The sequence below is a fragment of the Molossus molossus genome, unplaced genomic scaffold, assembly GCF_014108415.1.
Source record: "Molossus molossus isolate mMolMol1 unplaced genomic scaffold, mMolMol1.p scaffold_m16_p_21, whole genome shotgun sequence".
Lineage (NCBI taxonomy): Eukaryota > Metazoa > Chordata > Mammalia > Chiroptera > Molossidae > Molossus > Molossus molossus.
This window is the reverse complement of record NW_023425357.1, coordinates 32,266,004-32,289,275: the sequence shown is the minus strand read 5'-3', so window position 1 is coordinate 32,289,275 and position 23,272 is coordinate 32,266,004. Positions and strand designations below refer to the sequence as shown.

The 23,272-nt window shown below is 39.9% G+C and overlaps 1 protein-coding gene and 1 pseudogene across 7 annotated transcripts in view; both read left to right on the top strand.

Moving 5' to 3' along the window:
- Nucleotides 1–2,692: 2,692 nt before the first annotated feature.
- Nucleotides 2,693–23,272, top strand: part of PHLPP2 (PH domain and leucine rich repeat protein phosphatase 2) — a 77,958-nt gene continuing 57,378 nt past the window's right edge. For 4 of the 7 annotated variants that reach the window (XM_036273937.1, XM_036273933.1, XM_036273932.1 and 1 more), the window contains exons 1-3: nucleotides 2,693–2,984; nucleotides 18,287–18,310; nucleotides 19,295–19,428. In XM_036273937.1, the coding sequence (XP_036129830.1) occupies nucleotides 2,704–2,984; nucleotides 18,287–18,310; nucleotides 19,295–19,428 (439 nt within the window). In that variant the 5' untranslated portion in view covers nucleotides 2,693–2,703. Of the gene's footprint in view, nucleotides 2,985–5,537; nucleotides 5,598–13,376; nucleotides 13,475–18,286; nucleotides 18,311–19,294; nucleotides 19,429–23,272 lie in introns of all 7 variants that reach the window. The other 3 variants (XM_036273934.1, XM_036273935.1, XM_036273931.1) reach the window with 3 other exon arrangements.
- On the top strand, nucleotides 13,845–14,019 carry LOC118639692 (annotated as a pseudogene).

Below are 23,272 nucleotides of genomic sequence, written 5' to 3'. Positions count from 1 at the left end.
TGGGGAGTACAAGTAGTTGGATATTACTGAAACAGAAAGGTATGACACTGGAAAGGTATGTCAGTGTAGTTAGTGGTAATTTCTTTTAAAGAGAACAAATGGTTCATCGTAAAATAGAGCAGGTAAATGTTGATCTTGTTATATTACTGTAGCAGTTGTTTTTGCCTTGAGATAATAGTGACTCCACAGTGTGTATGAGTTTCACATGCCTAAGTTATCAAATGCAACAGTAATTTTTTTTTAATTCTCATCTGAGGATATTTATCCATGTATCTTCAGATAGAGTAGGGGGAGGGAGAAAGAGAGAGTGAGAGGGAGAGAGAGGGAGAGAGAGAGAGAAAGAGAGAAAGAGAGAGCGAGAAAGAAACATGTAAGAGAGAAACATTGATTGGTTGCCTCCCGCACGACCCCAGGACTCTTTGGTCCAAGGGCTGACATTAACCACTGAGCCAAACTGGCCAGGGCAAATGCAACAGTAATTTTTTTTTTTTTTTTTATCCTCACCCGAGGACATTTTTCCATTTTTTGTTCAGATAGAGCGGAAGGGAGAGAGAGGAAGAGAGAGAGAGAGAAACATCGATGTGAAGGGACACATCGAGTGGCTGCCACCCGCACGACCAACCAGGGCCGGGGACAAACTGCAACCGAGGTACGTGCCCTTAACGGGAACCGAACCCGGGTCTCTCTGGACCGCAGGCGGACGCTCCAACCGCTGCGCCAAACCGGCCAGGGCAACAGTAATTTTTTTATAGTATGATGAGAATGGAAAAAATATTTGCAATATTGTGTTGATCCTGTACTTGCTTATTTGGGATATAAGGCAAAGAAACTTTGAATTTGCAAAAATGTTTATTGCAGCATTGTTTCCAACAGTGAAAAATTAGAAACAAACTAAATGCCATCAGCAGGAGAACAGATACATTGCAGCGTATTCAAAAGTGGAATACTATTCAAATGAATGAGTTGGGTGTATTAGCATGGATACAGTATATCTAAACCAACATAGGACCAAATAAAAATGTTGCAGAGTGAAACATAAGTATGCTAGGATTTAAACTTTTAAATCATGTAAAACAATACTATATATAGTTTATAGGTTTGTTTATATAGGGCAAACATGAAAATGCTTGGGATGATAAATACCACGGTAGAGTATTTCTGGGCAGAGGGTGAGGGGATTGTGATTGTGATGGGGTATCAGGTGGCTGTATATGTAAGAATATATTGTATATATGTTCTTTAGAATAATGATTGGAACTAAATATGACAAAATAAATTAAAATTTATGAAAGTTGGGTATTAGATACACAGATGTTTTATTATTTTTTATTTTTAAAAAACATTTTTTTGTTAATCCTCACTTGAGGATATTTTTCCATTGATTCTTAGAGTGGAAGGGAGGGAGGGAAAAAGGGGGAAGAAGAAAGAGAGAGAGAGAGAGAGAGAGAAACATTGCTGTGAGAGAGACACACCAACTGGTTGCCTCCCACATGACCCTGACTGGGGCCGGGGATTGAACCTGCAGCCCAGGTACGTGCCCTTGACCAGGAATTGAACCTAAGACCCTTCAGACTGTAGGCTGATGCTCTAACCGCCGAGCCAAACTAGCCAGAGCTGTTTTATTATTCTTGACATTTTTCTGAAAACAGAAAAAGAAATGGGCCCTGGCCGGTTTGGCTCGGCGGTTAGAGCACCAGCCCAGGGACTAGAGAGGCCCGGGTTTGGTTCCCGCTAAGGGCACGTGCCTCGGTTGCAGTTTGTCGCCAGCCCCAGTTGGGGTTGTGTGGGTGGCAACCACTCGATGTGTCTCTCTCACGTTGATGTTTCTCTCTCTCCCTCTATCTCAAGATAAGTGCAAAAATGTCCTCGGGTGAGGATTAAAAAAAAAAAGAAAGAAAAAGAAATGGTCAGAAAAGATGATGGACAGAGACATGAATAGCAATAACAATAAAGAAAACTCAGTATAGCCTGGCCGGTGTGGCTCAGTGGATTGAACAAAGTCCCATAGACTTAGAGGTCCTGGTTCCATTCCCAGTCAGGGTACATGCCCGGGTTTTGGGCTTCATCCCCAGTAGGGGGCGTGCAGGAGGCAGCAGATTGATGTTTCTCTCTCACTTATATATATATTTTTTAATCCTCACCCGAGGACATTTTTCCATTTTTTGTTCAGATAGAGTGGGAGGGAGAGAGAGGAAGAGAGAGAGAGAAACATCGACGTGAAAGGGACACATCGAGTGACTGCCACCAATATGACCAACTAGGGCCAGGGACAAACTGCATTTGAGGTATGCACCCCAAGTAGGAACCAAACCCGGGTCACTCTGGACCGCAGGCCAATGCTCTAACCACTTAGCAAACTGGCCAGGGCTCACATATATTTTTATATCGCTCTCCCTTCCTCTCCCTAAAATCATAAGAACATACTAAAAAAAAAAAGAAAAGAAAACTAACTTTGACCCTGGCTGGTGTGGCTCAGTTGGTTGGAGTGTCATCCCGTGTACCAAAAGGTGGCAGGTTCAATTCCCAGTCAGGGCACGTGTGGGAGGCAATGGATCCATGTTTCAGAAGGCTGTGTGAGAGGAGGCGATATTTGATTGCAGAGTATTGGTGAATGTGGAGCGGAGAGGTGGTGCGGACTGAACATGTCTAACTCATTCTACTGATGATTTTTCTCTTGATTTTTTTTTTTTTTTGTAGAGAAATATGAAACGCAGTGGGAGCAGAAATTGTTTGAATAGGAGAAGTAGGTTTGGTTCTCGAGAAAGAGACTGGCTGAGAGAAGATGTGAAGAGAGGCTGTGTTTACCTTTATGGAGCAGACACGTCCACTGCCACTACAACCACCACCTCCTCTGCCTCCTCTGCCTCCTCCTCCTCCTCTGACTTACATCTTGTCCTTTGCACAGTAGAGACTCCAGCATCAGAAATATGTGCTGGAGAGGGAAGGGAAAGTCTTTATTTACAGCTTCATGGAGACCTGGTCAGGTAAGGTCTGAGTTTTACCACTATAATTCTGCAGTGTAAGTAATACGTGCTTCTGCTTGGAAGTGCACTTTATGATTTTAATTGTGCTGGAACCGATGTTAATTATGTAGTCACTAGGCTTGAAAAAAGGTTTGTCCTTGGAATGCTTACTTTATGATTCTTAAATTTAAAAACTATCAGTGAAGGAAAATTTAAGATTACTTCATTTGTATTAAACAATAGGTCAGATATCTAAATTTAAAATAAATATTTTTAAAGTTTTTTTTTAGCCTGGCCAGTGTGGCTCAATGGTTGAGCGTTGACCCACACCAAGAGGTTGCCAGTTTAATTCCCGGTCAGGGCACATGCCCAGGTTGTAAACCCAATCCCCAGTGGGGAGCATGCAGGAGGCGGCCAGTTGATGTTCTCTCTCATCAATGTTTCTATCTCTCTCTTCTTCTCCCTTCCTCTCTCTCTTTGAAATCAATAAAGAAAAAAAAATTTACCAAAAAAAAAAAAAAAAATGTTTTTTTAACCCTGGCCAGGTAGCTCAGTTGGTTAGAGCATTGTTCTAATATGCCAAGGTTGTGTGTTTGTTCCCTAGTCAGGACACATGCAACAAGAATCAACCAATGAATGCATAAATAAGTGGAAAAACAAAATTGATATTTCTCTCTCTCATATCAATAAATACAAATTTTTTAAATTAAAAATAATAATACATGTAAATAGAATGAAATGGAAATATGTAAAAGGAAATAGAGTGAATAGTACAGATGCTCATGAATATGTGTCTAACTATACATTTTAAAACGAATGGTGCTTTATGCAGCACATTGTTGATTGAATATTATTTAGAGATCTTTCCATATTAATATTATATAGTTTTTATTTGTTGGCTGTGTAGTCTGTCATTTTATGAATCTATTATAATTTTAGCCAGTCTCTTATTAATGGACATTCAGATTGTTACCATTTTTTTATTTCTACAAGCAGTACTACAGTAAATATCCTTGTACCTATGGTATTTCTCCTATGTGGGAATCATTTGTAGGATAAACTCCTGGAAGTCGAACTGCTGTATCAAAGGATATGTACACTTATAATTTTGATAAATATTGTCAAATTCCTCTTTATAGAAGTTACACTTTGATGAATAACATAAAAGTGTACCTATTTCTGCTTGGACCAGTTTGGCTCAGAGGTTAGAGCAGGTGGCCCAAAGACTGAAGGGTCTTGGGTTCGATTTCCGGTCAAGGGCATGTACCTCGGTTGCAGGTTCAATCTCTAGCCTTGGTTGGGGTAGTGCGGGAGGCAACCAATCGAAGTAACTCTCACATGGATGTTTCTCTCTCTCTGTCCTCCTTCCTTCCCTTCCGCTCTAAAAATCGATGGAAAAATATCCTTGGGTAAGGGTTAGCAAAACAACAACAAAAAAGTATGCGTATTTTCCTCTTATTTTCTCCAGAACATGTTAGTGTTATTTATTTATTTATTTATTTATTTATTTATTTATTTATTTATTTATTTATTTATTTATTTTTGGTACATGCCCCTAGCGGAAACTGAACCCAGGACTCTCTGGTCCACAGGCCAATGCTCCAACCGCTGAGCCAAACCGGCCAGGGCTATTTATTTATTTTTGATGTTAGAGAGGAAGGGAGAGGGAGTGATAGAACATTGATGAGAGAGAACATCGATTGGCCACCTCCTGCATGCCCCCCACTGGGGATCAGGCTCACAACATGGGCATGTGCCCTGGCAACCTCTTGGTGCATGGGTCGACGCTCAACCACTGAGCCACACCGGCTGGGCAAAATTTTATATATAAATATAAACATATACTCATGTATGAGCACATATTTGCTTGTGACTAGAAATGATGGTCAACAGTTTTTAAATTAGAAAATCATAAAGTTAGCATTCCAAGGACAAATCTTGTTTCAATTCTAGTGACTTAGATTCTTGCAAGTCAGGTAGGAATTTTGTTATTTTGTTGTTTTAATTTCTATTTATCTTAATGAGTTAAGTTGAGCATATTTTCATAGGTTTATAAGCCACTTATGTTTTCTTTAAAATTTTTTATATGAAGAAAAGTATTCTCATAGTAATAGTAGTCTTATACTGTGCATATGAACTCTGATTAATTTTTAAAATAAATGACTATTCATTGAATTTGATGTCAAATAAGAGCTTCTTACACCTGACCAGTGATTTTTCTCTCTTCCTCCTTCTCTGTAACAAATAAATGTCTTGAAACAATTCAAAGCTGTAAATTTAGTACTGTGGAAAGTGAGAAAGAAAGCTCCCACTTACACCTAAAATGTGGTAATAATAGTAACACCTTTATCTGAGCTAAAAATTGATGTCCTTTTAAAAGTCTAAACTGAGGTTTATTATGTGTTTCTTTTAGGATTTGGACTAATTCCTGAAAAAGTAGATTAGCATTTGAATGTTTTTCTTGTTCACCAGTTAACTACATTTCCTAAATCTGTTTGTAAAAAGAAAGGATCAGACAGGGTGATCCTTAGGCTTTTCTAAATCTTAATACTGATTCCTATCTAATTTCATCAGGTGGAAAGCCTTGACCTACATATAGCTGGTAGTGGATTGATGGAATTGATGTATTTAAACGTAAGACTTACTCATTTGTATACTAGTGTATATGTATACAAAGATGTTAACAATGTGGAGAAAAACCCCATCTGAATTGGCTTACTACTTATGTTGTTAATTAAGAATCCAAATGTGATGTAATTTACTTTTGTGAATCTAAATCACTTAAAGTGGAGAGTTTGTCTCTCTTTAGCCCTGTGGCCTTGATAATTTTATAATGAAGTAGCTCTTTGAAGATACAATTGATTAGAAAATAATGAAGGCACTATTGAACTATGGTTTGAAAAAATGAATATATTTTGATTATTGGAGCAGGAGCTCAAGAAGTCTCATCCATACAAAGAATGATGATGATGATGATAATGATAGATTTTAGCTAACATTAAGTGCTTCCAGTGTGTTTAGTACTTTATACACATTTTCTCATTAAACTCCAAGGGAGGTAATATATCATCCCTTTCAAATGAGGAAAATTAAAGCTTTATGACAGGTCTGGCAACCTGTTTGAGGTCAGGGAGGTACTGCCAAGGCAATTGGAATGCTTAAATCATTCAAGATAGATGGTGGACTTTGTTCTGAGTCAAGGCCTTCCCAGGGAGAAACTAGCACAGTGTCCCTTACTCAGTTTCACTCTTTAATGATACTTACTTAAAGGTCATTTTCAGCTCTTATTTTTATGTTATCTAATCAGAGGAATAGGTACTTTCTTCATAATAGCCCTTTATAAGATAGTTGACAAAGACATTATCTTTTTTAATAACTTTTTTTGCTGCTTACCAAAGTGTAATATGCATTTATTATAGAAATTTTGGAAAAAATGAAAAGGATAAAGAGAAATAATTTTTAATGATTAAGCTTCTTATAGATTACCTCATTTAATCCTCACAACAGTTTTGTGAGGTAAATATTATTCCCATTTTATAGATGAAGAAAATGAGCCTTAAAAAGGTTACATATCTCATGTAAGATCACTAAACTGGAAATGGTAGAGCTGGAAATGGAACTCTGGCATTCCGACACCAGATTTTATATATTGCCTCCTCCTCATGGTAACATTTTTTTCCAGATCTTTTTCAAAGTGCGGCCCTTTTGGGCCATACCGTATATTCAATTTTATATATTGCCTATTTCAGTTAATTTTCTTGTCATTAAAAATTCCTCAGCCCTGGCTGGTTTGGCTCAGCGGTTAGAGCGTTGGCCCGCGGTCCAGGGAGACCCGGGTTCGGTTCCTGTTAAGGGCACATACCTCGGTTTCAGTTTGTCCCCGGCCTCAGTTGGGGTTGTGTGGGGTGGATGTGTCTCTCTCACATCGATGTTTCTCTCTCTCTTCCTCCCTCTCTCCCTCTATCTGAAGATGAATGCAAAAATGTCCTTGGGTGAGGATTAAAAAAAAAAATTTCTTGGACACCAGTTTTTTTTTTTTTTAATTATTTATTTATTTATTGACTTTAGAGAGAGGAAAGGAGAGAGAGACAGAGAGAAATGTCAGTTTGTTGTTCCACTTATGTATGCATTCATTGGTTGATCTTTGTATGTGTTTTGACCAGGGATCAAATTTACAACCTTAGCTTACTGGGACGGTGCTCTAACCAACTAAGTTACCCGGCCAACGCCTAGACACCACTTTTATTTTTATTTATTTATTTTTTTCAAATTGTAAAGGAGCATTTTATTCTCACCTGCGAGCTGTGGAGGGCATAGTCTCCCCTCAGATCAGCAGCCACAATTTCTCTTGCTCATCCAATTCTAAAGACAGAAGCCCCATCCTCCTTTTCCCCCCTCCCTCCAAAGACCAGTACAACAGTGGGTGTGACAGCAATTACAGAAGTCAAAATCAGCATTATTTACTGGGCTCATGAATACCTACAAATGCCTACAGTTACAGGTACTTGGAAACTGCAAATGCCTGCAAATACTAATGCTGGAAACTGCAAATGCCTTCCAACATGTGGGGCAACTATAATCTTAGGCAAAATTCCTTTATTTCTAGGGGTAATTAACCTATTATTGGAAAAATATTGAGGAAGGTCCATTGATGATAAAAATGGAGTTATTTAGTCGCCTTAGCCAAGAGGCCTACATGAGAATGGAGTCTAGTCCCCTTAGCCTCAGGGCCCAGGTCATTCTCCACTAGTTTTCCTGACAACTCAAATTGTTGACTTGACTTAGTTTTTATGAGGCCATTTATTAGACATGGTCCAAAGGCTATGAGTTAACATAATATAGCGAGAGGACTGGCAATGGCGGATAATCCAGTTGTAAACCAATTTTCAGATTATCGCCTTTTTCTTTCTTGTTCCTCAATATTTTTCTTAACTGGTGATAAACTTTCTTGAATAATCCCTGAATCATTTGCATAAAGCAGCATTTTTTCTCTCCCAGTGTAACACATAATCCTCTCCTATTCTGTAGGACCATTTCTAAGTTCCTAGTTCCTTTGGGGCCCAGATCTATGAGGATTCCCCTGTACAGTCATAACCAGAAAAATCAGAGTCCCTCTGGAGAGGCCTGAACCATCCATTTTGCTTTTACCCCTCAGCCAGGAATGGTGCTGCCAGATTGGGATGCCGTTGACCTTGATAGCTTTGATGCAGTCAGGATGACAGTGTACAGTCCCTTCCAGGCCAGAGTTAGTCCCTGGGTGGTGAACTTCTTTACCCATATGGAGTCCCTGGGCTAGAAAGGGTGCACAGGGTCTGAGGTGGGCACAGGCAGGGCGTCGCAGATGTGTTTATGGACAGCTTTCTGGGCAGACTGCAGGACCCTGACTGGAGTTGTCATGGCTAGAAGTTGAACCACAATTGGTGGCTGGTGGCCAGCTAGTCCAGGAGGATTGTTTTCAGCCCAGACAGTAGGGAAGAGATGTTGTCATTCCTTCATGTAAGCCAATGTCTCAGGGTTTGTTTCTGGAGGACCTGGGGTTTCTTCCTCCGGAGGCTTCTACTAGGTCTCCTTCAATCTTTTTTGGAGACGTCTTGGTGTCTCCCAGCTGCTCTTTGGAAACGCAAGTAGGATATTTGGGGCCCTGGAACTCAGGGGGCGTTTCCCCTCAGATCTACAGGGATCTGGTGGCCAGATTGGGAGAGGCTGCCCATCCTAGGTGTCTAGCCTTTGGTGTAGCAAAACACCAGGGATCTCGCTGGGGCCTCTCTAGACACCACTTTTAATTGCCACAGACTATTCCATTTTGTGGAGATGATTAAAAATTGAAAAATAATATGCAATAATGGTTTAGAACTTGGATTTTTGGAATGAGAATGTATAGGTTTAGATCCTGACTCTGACAGTTATTATGTAAGTTGCATAATGCTCTGTGCCTTAGTTTATTAATTTGTAAAATGAAGGATGATAATATTTGCATTATAGAGTTGTCTTAAGGGTTAATTATACATGTTATAAAGATTAAATGGATTAATACTTATAAAGTAGTGTTTCTTTTTTTTTTTTTATCCTCACCCGAGGACATTTTTTCCATTTTTTTGTTCAGGTAGAGTGGGAGGGAGAGAGAGGAAGAGAGAGAGAGAGAAACATCGATGTGAAAGGGACACATTGAGTGGCTGCCACCCGCACGACTGACCAGGGCCGGGGACAAACTGCAACCAAGTTACATGCCCTTAGCGGGAACCGAACCCGGGTCTCTCGGGACTGCAGGTCGACGCTCTAACCGCTGAGCCAAACCGGCCTGGGCGTATTTCTTAAACTCTAATGTCACCTGAGGAGCTTTCTAAAATACAGATTCTGATTCAGTTGATCTGGGGTGGGGCGTGAATTTTGTATTAAGCTCTTAAGTGATGTGCTAAACTTTGAGTAGCAAGGACGTAAAGTATTTAGAATGATAACTGGCATCAAATAAGTGCTCAATACATGTTACCTATTTGGAATGTTTCAAATCATTCAACTCTTAGAGGTATTGTTGTTATGACTAAACCTTTGCCCATAAATCTTTTTTTTCTTCCCGAGGACATTTTTTGCATTTATCTTCAGATAGAGCAAGAAGGAGAGACGGGGAAAGAGAGAGAGAGAGAGAGGAACATCGATGTGAGAAAGACACATTGACTGGTTGCCACCCACACAATCCCAACAGGGGCCGGGGACAAACTGCAACCAAGGTACATGCCCTTAGCGGCAACCGAACCCTGGACTCTAGTCCACAGGCTGATGCTCTAACCGCTGAGCAAAACCAGCCAGGGCTGCCCATAAATCTTTTATATTGCTGATTTTTCTGTGCTATATTCTAGGAATGGGATTACTGGGACTAAAATTGAACCATGTATTTGCCAAATCATCCATGACTTCCTTCTTTTTGTACTTTTTTTCAGTCATGGACTTGTCACTTAAATAAAACTGAAGGATTACTAATTTATAGAATTTTAGCACTTGAAGAGAGAGATCATCTTCTAGGGAAATCTACCCTACCCGATAGCCCTTTCACCCTTTATCCTTTCTATTTTGAAATATGTGTGGGGGCAGGGTTTGTTGGTTGTCATAACTACTGGGGAGAGTTAACCAGTATTTAGGGGACAAGGGCCAGAGAGGCTTCATGTCCTCAATATGTGGAACAATTTTGTTTTTTTTAATCCTCACCCAAGGACATTTTTGCATTTATCTTCTGATTGAGCAGGAGGGAGAGGGGGAGGGAGAGAGAGAGAGAAACATCGATGTGAGAGAGACACGTTGAGTGGTTGCCACCCACACGACCCCAACTGGGGCTGGGGACAAACTGCAACCAGGTACGTGTTCTTAGTGGGAACTGAACCTGGGACTCTCGGATCCGCAGGCCAGCACTCTAACCACTGAGCCAAACCGGCCAGGGCTGTGGAACGATCTTAACACAACAAATACTTGTCTTGCCCAGAAGGCCAGTGATTTTCTCAAGGGGTAATCACTGAGACCATGTTCGTTTATTTTCTAGATCTGAAACAGAGTCCCAGAGAAGGCAGGTTGAAAGCACGTTCCTGGAGCTGCCTGGTGCTAGGGCTGTGGTTGGAGCACAGTGTCTTGTCTCTCAGTTCATTGCTTTTTACATGATAATATTTGGCCTGTCTTTTTTTTAGATAAAAATAGAAGAGATCACCCAGAGAGAAAGAGTAATAAGGGAAGACTAGACACAGGGTTCAAGGATTTCTTTGTATAGCTGTAAACTTTTTCTTTTTTATGTTTTTATTTATTTTTTAGAGAGAGAGAGAAAGGGAGAGATAGAAACATTGATCAGCTGCCTCCTGCACACCCCACACTGGGGATTGAGCCCACAACCTAGGCATGTGCCCTGACCGGAAATCGAACACTCTCAGTTCATGGGACAACGCTCAATCCACTGAGCAACACCGCCTGGCTGGCCTGTCTTCTTTTTAATCCTCACCTGAGGATATTTTTCTATTTATCATCAGATAGGGTGGGAAGGAGGGAGGGAGGGAGAGAGACAGAGAGAGAAACATCGATGTGAGAGACACATTGACTGGTTGCCTCTCACACAACCCAACAGGGCCGGGGACCAACTGCAACCGAGGTACGTGCCCTTGACCGGAATCAAACTCTCGACTCATTGGTCTGAAGGCTGATGCTCTAACCACTGAGCCAAACCAGCCAGGACTGGCCTGTCTTTTTTATTGAACTGTTTATGTGATAAATGACTCACTAGTGGAGCTTAGTGTAATCATTGCCTTCTGTCTGAAAAGTTGTAACAAGATCATATGTGATAAAATGGATTGCCCTTTGGCTCATGATCATATATTTACTTTAATTCTTAGTCATTAAAATGACTAAGATTTCTGTGTTTGATAGAATACCTTTAAGGATAAGCTAAGAAGCAGTAATATGTGTAACAGAAAATAATACCGTGGGATTTGGGATCCTGAGTGCTAGTTCCTATTCTGTCACTTACTTGCTGGGTGACCTCTTGCAAGTCACTAAAATTTTGTTTACCATATATATAAACATTTTGTTAATCCTCACCTGAGGATATTTTTCCATTGATTTTTAGATAGAATGTAAGAGAGGGAGAGAGAGAGAAACATTGATGTGAGAGAGATACATTGATTGGTTGCCTCCCATACAACTCTGACCAGGGCTGGCGATCAAACCCACAATCCAGGTCCTTGACTGGATTCGAACCTGAGACCCTTTAGTTGGCAGGCCAGTGCTCTAACTGCTGAACCAAACTGGCCAGGGCTTGTTTACCATATTTTGATGTTATAAAAGTTAATGAAAAATCCTGTTTCAGGTTGTTAATGGCAAATGTTAGATCTCAGTTTGGCTAAGTAAGAATTCAGAGCCAAGAACTCAATGAAAGAAAGTTTATTTAGAATCACAGAGGTGTAGTATAAGTGAGCCAGCTGGGCTTCATGGACTCAGGAAACAAGTTCCAGAGGCAGAAGCCCTTGGAGCTTTGGAGAAAGAGAGCAAAGGTACACGCCTAAGGGAAGAAAGGGGAAAGTTGCCAGGGGTGCTAGAGAGAGAGGGAAGAAAGAGGAGGGCAGGAAAAGAGTGGGGTGGGGAGAGAGGGAGAGAGCATGACAGTGCTCTGCACTGGGTTCTTTGTTTTAAGGGTTTTTAAAGGTAGGGATTTTAGGGGAAGTCTCAGGGGAGTATCTCAATAGACTATCAGCTTTCCAGGTGTGTCCCTTCAGGGTCATGGTCTTTACTGATTGGTTGTCGCCAGGGCAAAGGTCATTAGTCAACACAGCTGGTCCTGATGTCACCCATGGCATTGGCTGTCTAGTTTTCTGCTTTTCTGGGCCTGGAGCTGAAACACAGCTGAGGCCTAGATGTATTTGATTCAGGTCAGAATCTCGTTGTCCTGGGGTCTTAATGCTTAAGGGCTATTCTCCAGCCCCCTTATTTGTTCCCCCTCTAACCTGCATGACCAGCGATATGCTAGGGGTGGAAAGGTCACCCTGGGGTGGAGGTCCCCTCCCTACAATACTTGTTTTCCCAGTTGCTGGGCTTCCGGGGCTTTCTGTCCTGGTGACCTTCTGTACTTGGCCTACCTTCCTTGCTCTGCTCTTGTCTGTCTAGTTGCCTTCCACAAACAGACCCAAGGCTTTGTTCCTAAGATTATTTGATTTGGGGGTCAGAACCACATTGTCCTGAGGGCTTAATGCTTAAGAAAGTGGTCATGCAAGGGCTTGTACAGGTATTGTGTGAGGCTGTTCTCTGGCCCTCTTGTTCCTCCTCTAAGGGGTTCTACCAAAGGACCATCTAGCTACATGCCAGGGGAGGGAAGGTTAGGGGAGGGTCTGAACTGCATTACCAGCCATATGAAAGGTCAGTGTTTTAAACCTCACAATATGCTGTGGGAGGAAAGATCACCCCTGGGGCGGGTGGGGGAGGGCAGATCCCACCCTACAATACTTGTTTTCCCAGTTGCTAGGCATGCAGGGCTTTCTGTCGTGGTGACCTTTTATACCTGGCCTATCTTTACTACTCTGCTCATGTCTAACTGCCTACTGTATCAAGGATACATACTGAACAGGTTATCACTGAAGAAGGAAAAAGGAGATTATTTTTGTCTTGTGCTTCATATTTCTGAACTATTTTAAAACTTTAAAAGAATGTGTTACACATTAATTTGTTTTGGTTTTTACATTTTAATACTTATGAAATCAGCTTGTGTCTTAGAGTTGTTGGCAGAGTTGTTAGAGTTGTTAATTTAACTGGCAGTGTTTTTTGTTTTTTTCTTTATGGTTATTGCAATGCCCTCTGGTTTACTGCAATACAGTTCTGACACTAACCACCCAGAGTTTGCAAAGACTTCACAAATTGAGGGCATATTCCCCAAAAAGATTTCCCTTACTTCAGATGCTGGCCACATTTCTGACCTACTGGATACAAGTTTGGGGGTTGCCATGGTCCCTTCAGTTTCAGTGATTCACTAGAAGGACGCACAGAACTTGAAGGTAGAACTTAATTCCTACCCCCCATGTCACCATCCCAGGACATTAATGTGTTCACTCACCTGGTAGCTCCATGGAACTTTGATATAGTTTTTATTGGGTAGACTCGATTGGTTATGTGCTTGGAACTCAGCCTCCAGCCCTCTCTCTTCCCCCAAGGTCAGGCTGGCTCCTAGTTCCAATCCAGTCCTCTCATCACATGGTTGGTCTTTCCGGTGACCAGTCCCCATTCTGAGTCATCACATTGCTGAGTATAAACTCAGGTGTGATCCAAGGGGCTCATGAATAACTAAAACACTCCCATTACTCAGGAAATTCCAAGGATTTAGAATTTCCCTCCTAGGAACCAGGAACAAAGATTCTTGGTTATACAACAATGATGCATAAGGGGAGATACCATGATCACCAAGGTGTTTTCCCTAGGGCGAGGCTTATCCATTGCACTCCATTGCACTCCGGATGTGCTGACCCCTGAGATTTCCCCAAATGTGGGAAACTCGACTGCATAATTTGTGGTAGTGGGGGACTGCGTTAAATTAAAATTTTTAAAAATGATGCATAAAAATTAGCATATATGTATATAAATCCTCATCCAAAGATATGCTTGTAGATTTTGGGGGAGGGGTAGAAACAAACATTGATGTGAGAGAAAACATCGATTGGTTCCCTTTCATACGTGCCCTAACTGGGGATTGAACCTGCAACCTAGGTTTGTGCCCTAACTTGGAATTGAACCCGCAGCCTTTCATTATACGGGATGATACTTCCACCAAGGCAAGAATAGTGTATTTTTCAAATAATTATGTGTTATACTTAATGGAATACAGTAATTTTATTTTATTTTTCTTTATTGATTTTAGAGAGAGAGGAAGGGAGAGGGAGAGAAAGATAGAAACATTGATGAGAGAAAACATTGATTGGCTGCCTCCTGCATGCCTCCCTCTGGGGATTGGGCCCACACTTGGGCATGTGTCCTGACTGGGAATCGAAGTGGCGACCTCTTGGTGCATGGGTTGATGCTCAACCACTGAGCCACACCGGTTGGACTGGAATACTGTAATTTTAAAGCAACTTTTTAGATTCCTTCGTGGAAGTTAATATATGAAGTGCTTTAAGCTCTCTTCTGCATAAATTATTTTAACTATGTAATGTGACTTGCCTAAAAGAAGTTAGGTTTTATAATGAAACCAGCACAGGTTGAAACCTTGATCCCATTATGTATTAATTGTGTGACTCTGAGCCCCATTTTTCTCTTTTGCAAAGTAAAATGTAAAACGCTTCCAGTATAGTGTCAGGCATGGAGTAGACATTCATTGAAGTGTCCTTATTGTTGCTATTTGTCTTAGTATGTATATTGCTGATTTTAACATTTGCAGATTTTACCTTTATGGGTGGCCAGAAATTGAGTTTTAATCTAAATTTGATGTTGAGAGTGCTGCTGTGCTTTGTTAGGGTCTTTGATATAATGTGTTATTCCCTTTGCTGAATTTCAATAATGTGAACTTTTGCCTCCCACTATTAACTAAAATTCTTGTGAAGTGATACTTGGAATGAAATTTACTCCTCTCTTAACTGTGAGCACTGTTGAGAATACTATTGGCTAAGAGCTAGAAATCCATGTTGATAGCATTACTGTATTGGTTGGCTGGTTTGGAGAGAAATAACCATATGCATATATATTCAGATTTACAAAGGACATAGTAGCTCCTAGAAGCCTTAGAAGTAAACTAAAACTATTACAGTAATCTTTCTGTCTCTCCTTAAAGCAATTAGAAGTATTTCAAATGCTGAGCCCTTGGATCATTTAATTGCCAACATTATTCTCTCCTACACCTGTTTTACAGCATATAATTTTCCTTTGATATGTGAGAGTTTTAACGAATAGCTAATTACCAGCCTGTTAAACTTTTGGAACTTTGAAACACAAAATTGATCTGTAAGCATATTACAGCATTTCCCTCCCTCTTACTCTCTAATCTTTTAAGCAGATGAGTTTAATAAGTAAATGGAATTAGTCTCTCATTTTACTTGTTTTTGTAGTTCTTGAAATATTTCTTGTTTACTCCTTTATGCTAAATTAATAAGAGCAGATGTGGAGATTCTCTTGATTTTTTTTTCCTCCCACAGGAAAAATACTTTATGTGGAAATTATAATATAGAGAGGTTTCAAAATCTACAGAGGCTTTTATAAAATTAATTTTTTATTGAATTTATTGGGGTGACCTTGGTTAATAAAATTCTGGATTTCAGGTGTGTAATTCTATAATAACATCAATCTACAGAGCCTTTTAAAAAAATATGTTTTCATTGATTTTTTTTTATAGAGAGAGGAAGGGAGAGAGAGAGAGAAACATTGATGTGAGAAACATTGATCGGCTGCCTCCTGCATGCCCCTTACTGGGGATCGAGCCCAAAACCTCAGCGTGTGCCCTGATCAGGAATCGAACCTGGGCCTTTCAGTCTATGGGATGATGCTCAGTCCACTGAGACACCAGCCAGGCGACAGAGCCTTATTAGGAAAGGAAATTTGATTGTGTCAAATATGTCAGAATTAGGAAGTTTTCATTTCCCTTTGTTTTATAGAAAGAATTAAAAAATTGAGCTAGCCAGATTTAACCTGAAAGTATTATTTCTCGGTCCTGATCATTGTTGGAATTTTGATGTTTTAAACTCTGTATCCAAAAATAGTATCAGGATAGGTAGAATTTGTGTTATGTTAGAAAGGTATCTTGGATATGGAATAGATTCTTGAGTTCTAAAAGACCTTAAAGATCATCTAGTCCAATGTGATTTTTAAGGAATCTCTTCTAAAATATTGGTGACAGATGGATGGCTCTCTAGCTCAGTGAGCTATTTTGAGAGGCAGTCTGTTTCGTTATGGGCAGCTCAAATATTTTTCATCATTTTTAACCCTTTTACTTGTGCAACAACTTCTCATTGTTCCTAGTCCCATTCTTTAGAGCAGTCCAGAATAAGTCTAATCCTTTTTGACACTGGAAGATATAGTTAGCTCTTTGTGCCCTTGGTCTCCTTGTCTTCAAGTTAATCCTTCAGTCAGTCTTCATATTACATAGCTAATTGACTTTCCCAGGAGACAGTTTATTAGAAGCCCCTCTTAGAATGCATCTTATTTTTAAAGAAGCATTCTATTGCATGGGGAAAATGCCTAATATTGTCCGTCATAGCCCTTTGTGAATTTTCATTTTATTTGACTAGAAATTAAATGTAACTGATATTTTTATTCTGAAAAGATTTTTTTTTGTTTTTATTAAATTCAATATTTATTGGTCTTCATAGGCGTTTAGTTCTTTGGTCATTCCCCATGTAGTAGTTCTGAGTTTATAGAAGCTAAAAGTCTGAACTGAGCAAATAAGAGGGGCCAGGTGGTTGTTTTATCTTATTTTATTTTATTTTTTTTGCTCATCAGTACGATTTTCACTCCTAAATGATCATTTTGATCCATTTGTTTACATTCAGCTTTATAGCATTCATGTTATTTTTACTTAAATCTTATTGGCAACAGTATTTTCTAGTTCTTTAACCATAGAACAGATGTTCTTCATATATTTTTGCCATGATGGGAGCTGTATGATGTTGCTTCTAATCAATACAATTCTTAAGTTTTCTAAGCAGAATCCTTTTAAGATATAAAGACTAATGTTCTTCAGAACTTTTCTAAAGTACATAGACTTTCCTATACTTTTTTTTTTTTTTTTTGGTTTGGTTATTTGTTTTCTCAGGTGGGGAAATATTCTGTTTTGATTCTAAGTAAAATTTGGTTTTAGTCTTAAGATATTTTAAAATATTATTGATATGCTATTGACAATTACTACATGCAAGATATTTTGCTAAGAATGTTACATACGATATGATATCTTGTTGTAATTAAATACATTTAATAACAACTCTATAAGTTAGGTACTGTTATTCCCATTAGACTGATGAGGAATTTAAGACAATGAGGTTACACAACTTGTCCAAGGGCATTTAGTTGGTAAGTGGCAGAACAGAGACACACAGTCCAAGGCAGTGTGACTTTTGGAGCCTATACTCTTAGCCACTGTATTTATAACTGTTTGCTTTTTTATAAAATAATTGTAAAAGAACTGTCTTGCTGTTATTATTGATGTAGCCCTATCGAAATACATACTGATCATTTAAAAAAATATTTTTATTGATTTGTAGAGAAAAGGGAAGGGAGAGAGAGAGAATCGTTATGTGAGCGTGAAACATCGATCATCTGCCTCCTGCACGTTCCACCAGGGATTGAGTCTGCAGCCGGGGCATATGCCCTGACTGGGAATTGAACCGGCAAACTTGCAGTGCACAGGATGAGGCCCAACCAAACTGAGCCACACCGGCCAGGGTGATCCTTTTTAAAAAAATTTTTTTTTATCCTCACCCAAGGACATTTTTCCATCTTTTGTTCAGATAGAGTGGGAGGGAGAGAGACAGAGAGAAACATCGACGTGAAAGGGACACATTGAGTGGTCTAACTGCTGATGCTTTAACTGCCGAACCAAACTGGCCAGGGCCAGGCTGATCCTTTTTTTAAAAAAATATTTTAAAGTATTTTAAATCTATGTGATTTAAAATATGCAGTGTCGCCCTGGCCAATTTGCCTTAGCGGTTAGAGTGTGGGCCTGCGGACCAGAGAGTTCTGGGTTTGGTTCCCGCTAAGGGCACGTGCCTTGGTTGCAGTTTGTTCCCTGTCCTGGTTGGGGTCGTGTGGGTGGTGACCACTCGATGTGCCTCTCTCACATTGATGTTTCTCTCTCTCTCTCCTTTCCTCTCTCCCTCCTGCTCTATCTGAAGATACAAATGCAAAAATGTCCTCAGGTGAGGATAAAAATAAATAAATAAATAAATAAATAAATACATACATACATACATAAATAAAACAAACAAAATATGCAGTGTCACCAGGAGCCACAAATCATTACTAGACATTCTTATTTTACTTTAGCTTTTAGTTAGGACCATGTAATATAATGATTTCTGGAGAATTATTAGGCCATTTTATTCCTAATTTTTATGGAAGAATCATCTGTGAAGCCAGTGGAAATATATAGTACCTGGGACATAATAGGCAATCCAGAGTCTGCATCTCTAATTGTATGTGCAGCTTATATGAAGTCAGATATGACCACGTATAATCTTTTATATCATAATTTTGCTGTTTTTAAGTTTGGACCAGAAGTTCTTAAAGGACCATGTAGGGGTCCCTGAGATTCTTTGAAGAGGTCTGTGAGGTCAAAACTATTTTGTAATAATGAAGGCACTGATTTTCTTTTTTACTCTCAGTCTTTCATGCTTGTACAGAGGAGTTTTCTAAAGGCTAAATAGTGTTATCACAACAGATCGAATTTAGATGCAGGTAATCTAGCGGTTTTGTATCCAACTAGCAATTTACAAAAATGTATGCTATTCTTTTTACTAAAGTTGTTTCATTTTGGAAAATACATTTTTGAAAGAATATTATTTATGTTAATATCATTGGTTAATTATTGTTGCTTAAAGATGAATAAACCAAAAACAAACAAAAATGAATAAACAAATGTTTTGAAATTCTCAATTTTAATTCTGATTCAGTAGATAGCAATAGTTATACCCCATATGAACAAAAGATTTTTGGGATCCTCAAAGAGTATAAGAGGGATCCTGGGACGAAAAACTTCGAGCACCACTTATTTACATTAGTTGTATCATATGAAATTAAAGAAAATCTTGATATAGAAGTAAACATCTAGAGCATATGAAAAGATTTAACAAATTAAATTAAGCATTTTTATTACTTACTAAATATTTTTCTTTTGCAATCAGGAGACTGGAACCTACTGAACGACCTCTTCAGATTGTTTATGAGTACCTATCCAGGCTGGGATATGACGATCCTGTGCGCATACAGGAGGAGGCAACAAATCCTGACCTCGGCTGTATGCTTCGATTTTATGGTGGTAAGAATTTATCAGTGGCTTTGTGAATGTTAACTGCTTTTCAGCTGATCATTTATGACTCTATCTGCCTTCAGCTTTTTAAAAGTATTTAATTAAAATGTTTTTAGCCCTGACCGGTTTGGCTCAGGGGTTGGAGCATTGGCCCGCGGACCAGGGAGTCCCAGGTTTGGTTCCCGCTAAGGGCACGTACCTCACTTGCAGCTTTTCCCCGGCCCTGGTTGGGGTCACGTGGGTGGCAACCTCTTGTTTTTCTCTCTCTCTTCCTCCCTCTCTCCCTCCCACTCTATCTGAAGATAAAATGCAAGGATGTCCTTGGGTGAAGATAAAAAACATGTTTTTAAGCCAATGTACTAATGTACTTACACAACAAAAACAAGGGGTGGTGGTTAATGGAAGACTTAGAAGTATTAGCCAAAAATATCTTTCCTTTTTATTTTTACTCTTTTTTGTTTTAGTGTTTAGTGTTTAAGTTTAGTGGCTTAAAATGATAATAAATATTTATTATGTCATACAGTGTCGGTCAGAAATCAGGAGAAATTTAGCCTTAATGGCTTGAGTCCCATGAGATTGTAGTCACTCTGTTGGTTGAAACTATAGTGATATGAAGGCTAGAGTTGGGCTAGAAGGTTCAAATCTAACATGGCTCACTCATCTGGCTGTTGGTAGAAGGTCTCAGTTCCTTATCCGGAGAAGTTCTCTGGCTTTGGCTGATCTCAGTTCCTTGCTATTTGGAATTCTCTATTGGTCGGCCTAAGTTCTTCATGATATGGCAGCTAACGTCCATCAGTGATGAGACACACACACTGGCCTCCATGATTTTTTTTTTAATCCTCACCTGAGGAGATCTATATATATTTTATCTTCAGATAAAGTGGGAGGGGGAGAGAGAGAGAGAGAGAAAGAAAGAAACATCGACGTGAGAGAGACACATCGACTGGTTGCCTCCCACATGACCCGACCTGGGCCGTGAACCGAACTACATCTGAGGTTCGTGCCCTTGACCGGAATCAAACCTGTGACTCTTTGGTCTGTGGGCCAACACTCTAACCACTGAGCCAAAGTGACCAGGGCGGCCTCCATGATTTTTATGATCTACCATTACTTTTACCACTTTCCGTTTATTAGAAGTGAATCACAAATATAGCCCACACTATTGGTAAGGAAATTAGACCTCACTTTTTGAAGAGAGGAGTATCAATTTGGACATATCTTGAAACCATTACAAAAAGTATGCCTCACTTTACTTTGCTCCTTCAAAATACCCAGGTTTTGAATCCAGAAACAACCGCTGTTAACAGAAGGAAAGATTTGAAAAAAAATTTTTTTTCCCCCCCAGCTAGTGTGGTTCAGTTGTTGAGCGTTGACCCATGCACAAAGGGGTCGCTGGTTTGATTCCAGGTTAGTGCACATGCCCAGGTTGTGGGTCCAATCCCCAGTGGGGGGCATGCAGGAGGTGGCCAGTCGATGTCCTCTCTCATGGAACTTTCTATCTCTCTCCCTCCCTCTCTCTAAAATCAATAATAAAAAAATTTTTTTTTAAGTTTTTAAAAAAATTTCTATTTTTTTTTTTTTTTTTAGAGAGAGAGGAAAGGAGAGAGCGATAGAAACATCGATATGAGAGAGAAACATCGATTGGCTGCCTCCTGCACATCCCCCACCAGGGATGGAGCCTGAAACCTGGGCACGTGCCCTGACCGGGAATATGACTTGTGGTCTTTCACTGCACAGGACGATGCCCAACCGACTGAGCCACACCTGCCAGGGACAGAAAGAAAAATATTGTTGAAGTATTTTCTTTGAAGCAAATAGTTAATAATTAGCTTGAAATATTTCATGTGTAGTCTTTGGTGAATTAGCTTAGCTAGAATATAGTGTTAATGAGGTCAGGGCATAAGGGCCTAAGTTCAAACCAGTTAATATTGCTGTGGTTGCTAGATATAAAAAGTACCTGGTACACCAAACAGACATTATACAAATGCCAGTTATCAGTCTTGCTGGAGAGGGAATGCTGGGGGGAAAGTGAGTGGAATGACTAGCTCAGTGCAAATTCATGATATAAAAGCTTGGAAGTAACATATTTGACTAAAGATGAGTGGATAGCATGCTCAGTCATGTAGATTAAGAGAGCACATTTATTAACTCCTTACTTGTGTATGAGGAAAGGCAGTCTCTAGAAGGTGTGAGGTAGCATGATTCCCAGCCTGAGCTTTTCTTTCTGTACCATATTCTGCACATTGTTTAAGACAGTTTCTTCCCAAAGAACATAAACACAAACAAAAGAAGACAGATACAAAATAATCACATATGTTTCCATTAATTTGAAATTCAAAACCGGGCATAATGCAGCTATATGGCTTAGGGATAATGTAGAAGTACTGCTATCTGTCCATCAAAATCTGTTCTTTCCTTCTTCCATAATAATAGAATTGTAGTTGGGCACATGACTGCCAAGCTATACCTCATTTCCCAGCCTTTTTTTGCAGTTAGGTGTTCGCATGTGACAAAATTTTTCTTCACTGGTATGGGTGGAATTGCGTGCCACTTCTGCATCTGGTTCATAAAGCTTCCCATACATGCTTCTCAGTGCTCTTGTACTCTTCCGTGGGCTAGGATGGCAGTCATCACAGCAGTATTTGAAGTCATGTGCTAAGAATGGCAGAGCCACCATCAGACTGAGATTCTTAACAGTGTTGACCCCTGACAACCCACAATTCCCTCCCACAGAGAATTAAATTTCTGTTATGTTTGAACCATTATATTCTTTTTGGTATAGTAGTTTAGCATGCTGTATAATTAGTGTAGGGTGTTTACATAAGAGGTAAAAATATAAAGAAAGCAAGGAAATGATTATTATAAAAATCAGGAGAGTGGCTAACCTTTAGAGTGGATGGAAGAGGGTGTGATTCCTGCAAGTAGAATTTTGATGTGAGAGAGAGAGAAACATCGATGTGAAAGAGACACATCGACTGGTTGCCACCCACATGGCCCCAACAGGGGCCAGGGACAAACTGCAACTAAGGTATGTGCCCTTAGTGGGAACAAAATCCGGGACTCTCTGGTCTAAGGGCCCACGCTGTAACTGCTGAGCCAAACTGGCTAGGGCTGTATTTTTTTTTTTTTTTCCTCACCCGAGGACATTTTTCCATTTTTTGTACAGATAGAGTGGGAGGGAGAGAGAGGAAGAGAGACAGAGGGAAACATCGATGTGAAAGGGACACATCGAGTGGCTGCCACCCGCACGACCAACCAGGGCCGGGGACAAACTGCAACCAAGGTATATGCCCTTAGCGGGAACCGAACCCGGGTCTCTCCGGACCGCAGGCTGACGCTCTAACCGCTGAGCCAAACCGGCCAGGGCTGTATTTTAAATTGTATTTATTTTTTTAAATTGTACAGGTGGGCAGTATCATTGTACACTTACATAAGTAGAATTTGATAATACTAATTTTCTTACACCTTTGCCAATATCAGGTATTACTGTTAAAATTAATCCTTGCCTCAAATTGCAAAAAAATGTTTTCTCATGTTAATATTTTTAACTGTAAAACTGATATATTAAAAAATATTTCACTGCCCTTATACATTTATTTTTTAGTTAATCCTCACCTGAGGATATATTCCATTGATTTTTAGATAGAGTGGAAGGGAGGGGGAGAGAGAGAGAGAAACATTGATGAGAGACATATCAGTTGGTTGCCTTCTGCACGACCCCCACTGGGACCAGGGATCAAACCCAAAACCCAGGTATGTGCCCTTGACTGGGAATTGACTGAGACCCCTCGGTTCGAGGGCTGATGCTCTAACCATTGAGCAAGACTGGCCAGGGCTCTGTAGTGTTTTAATT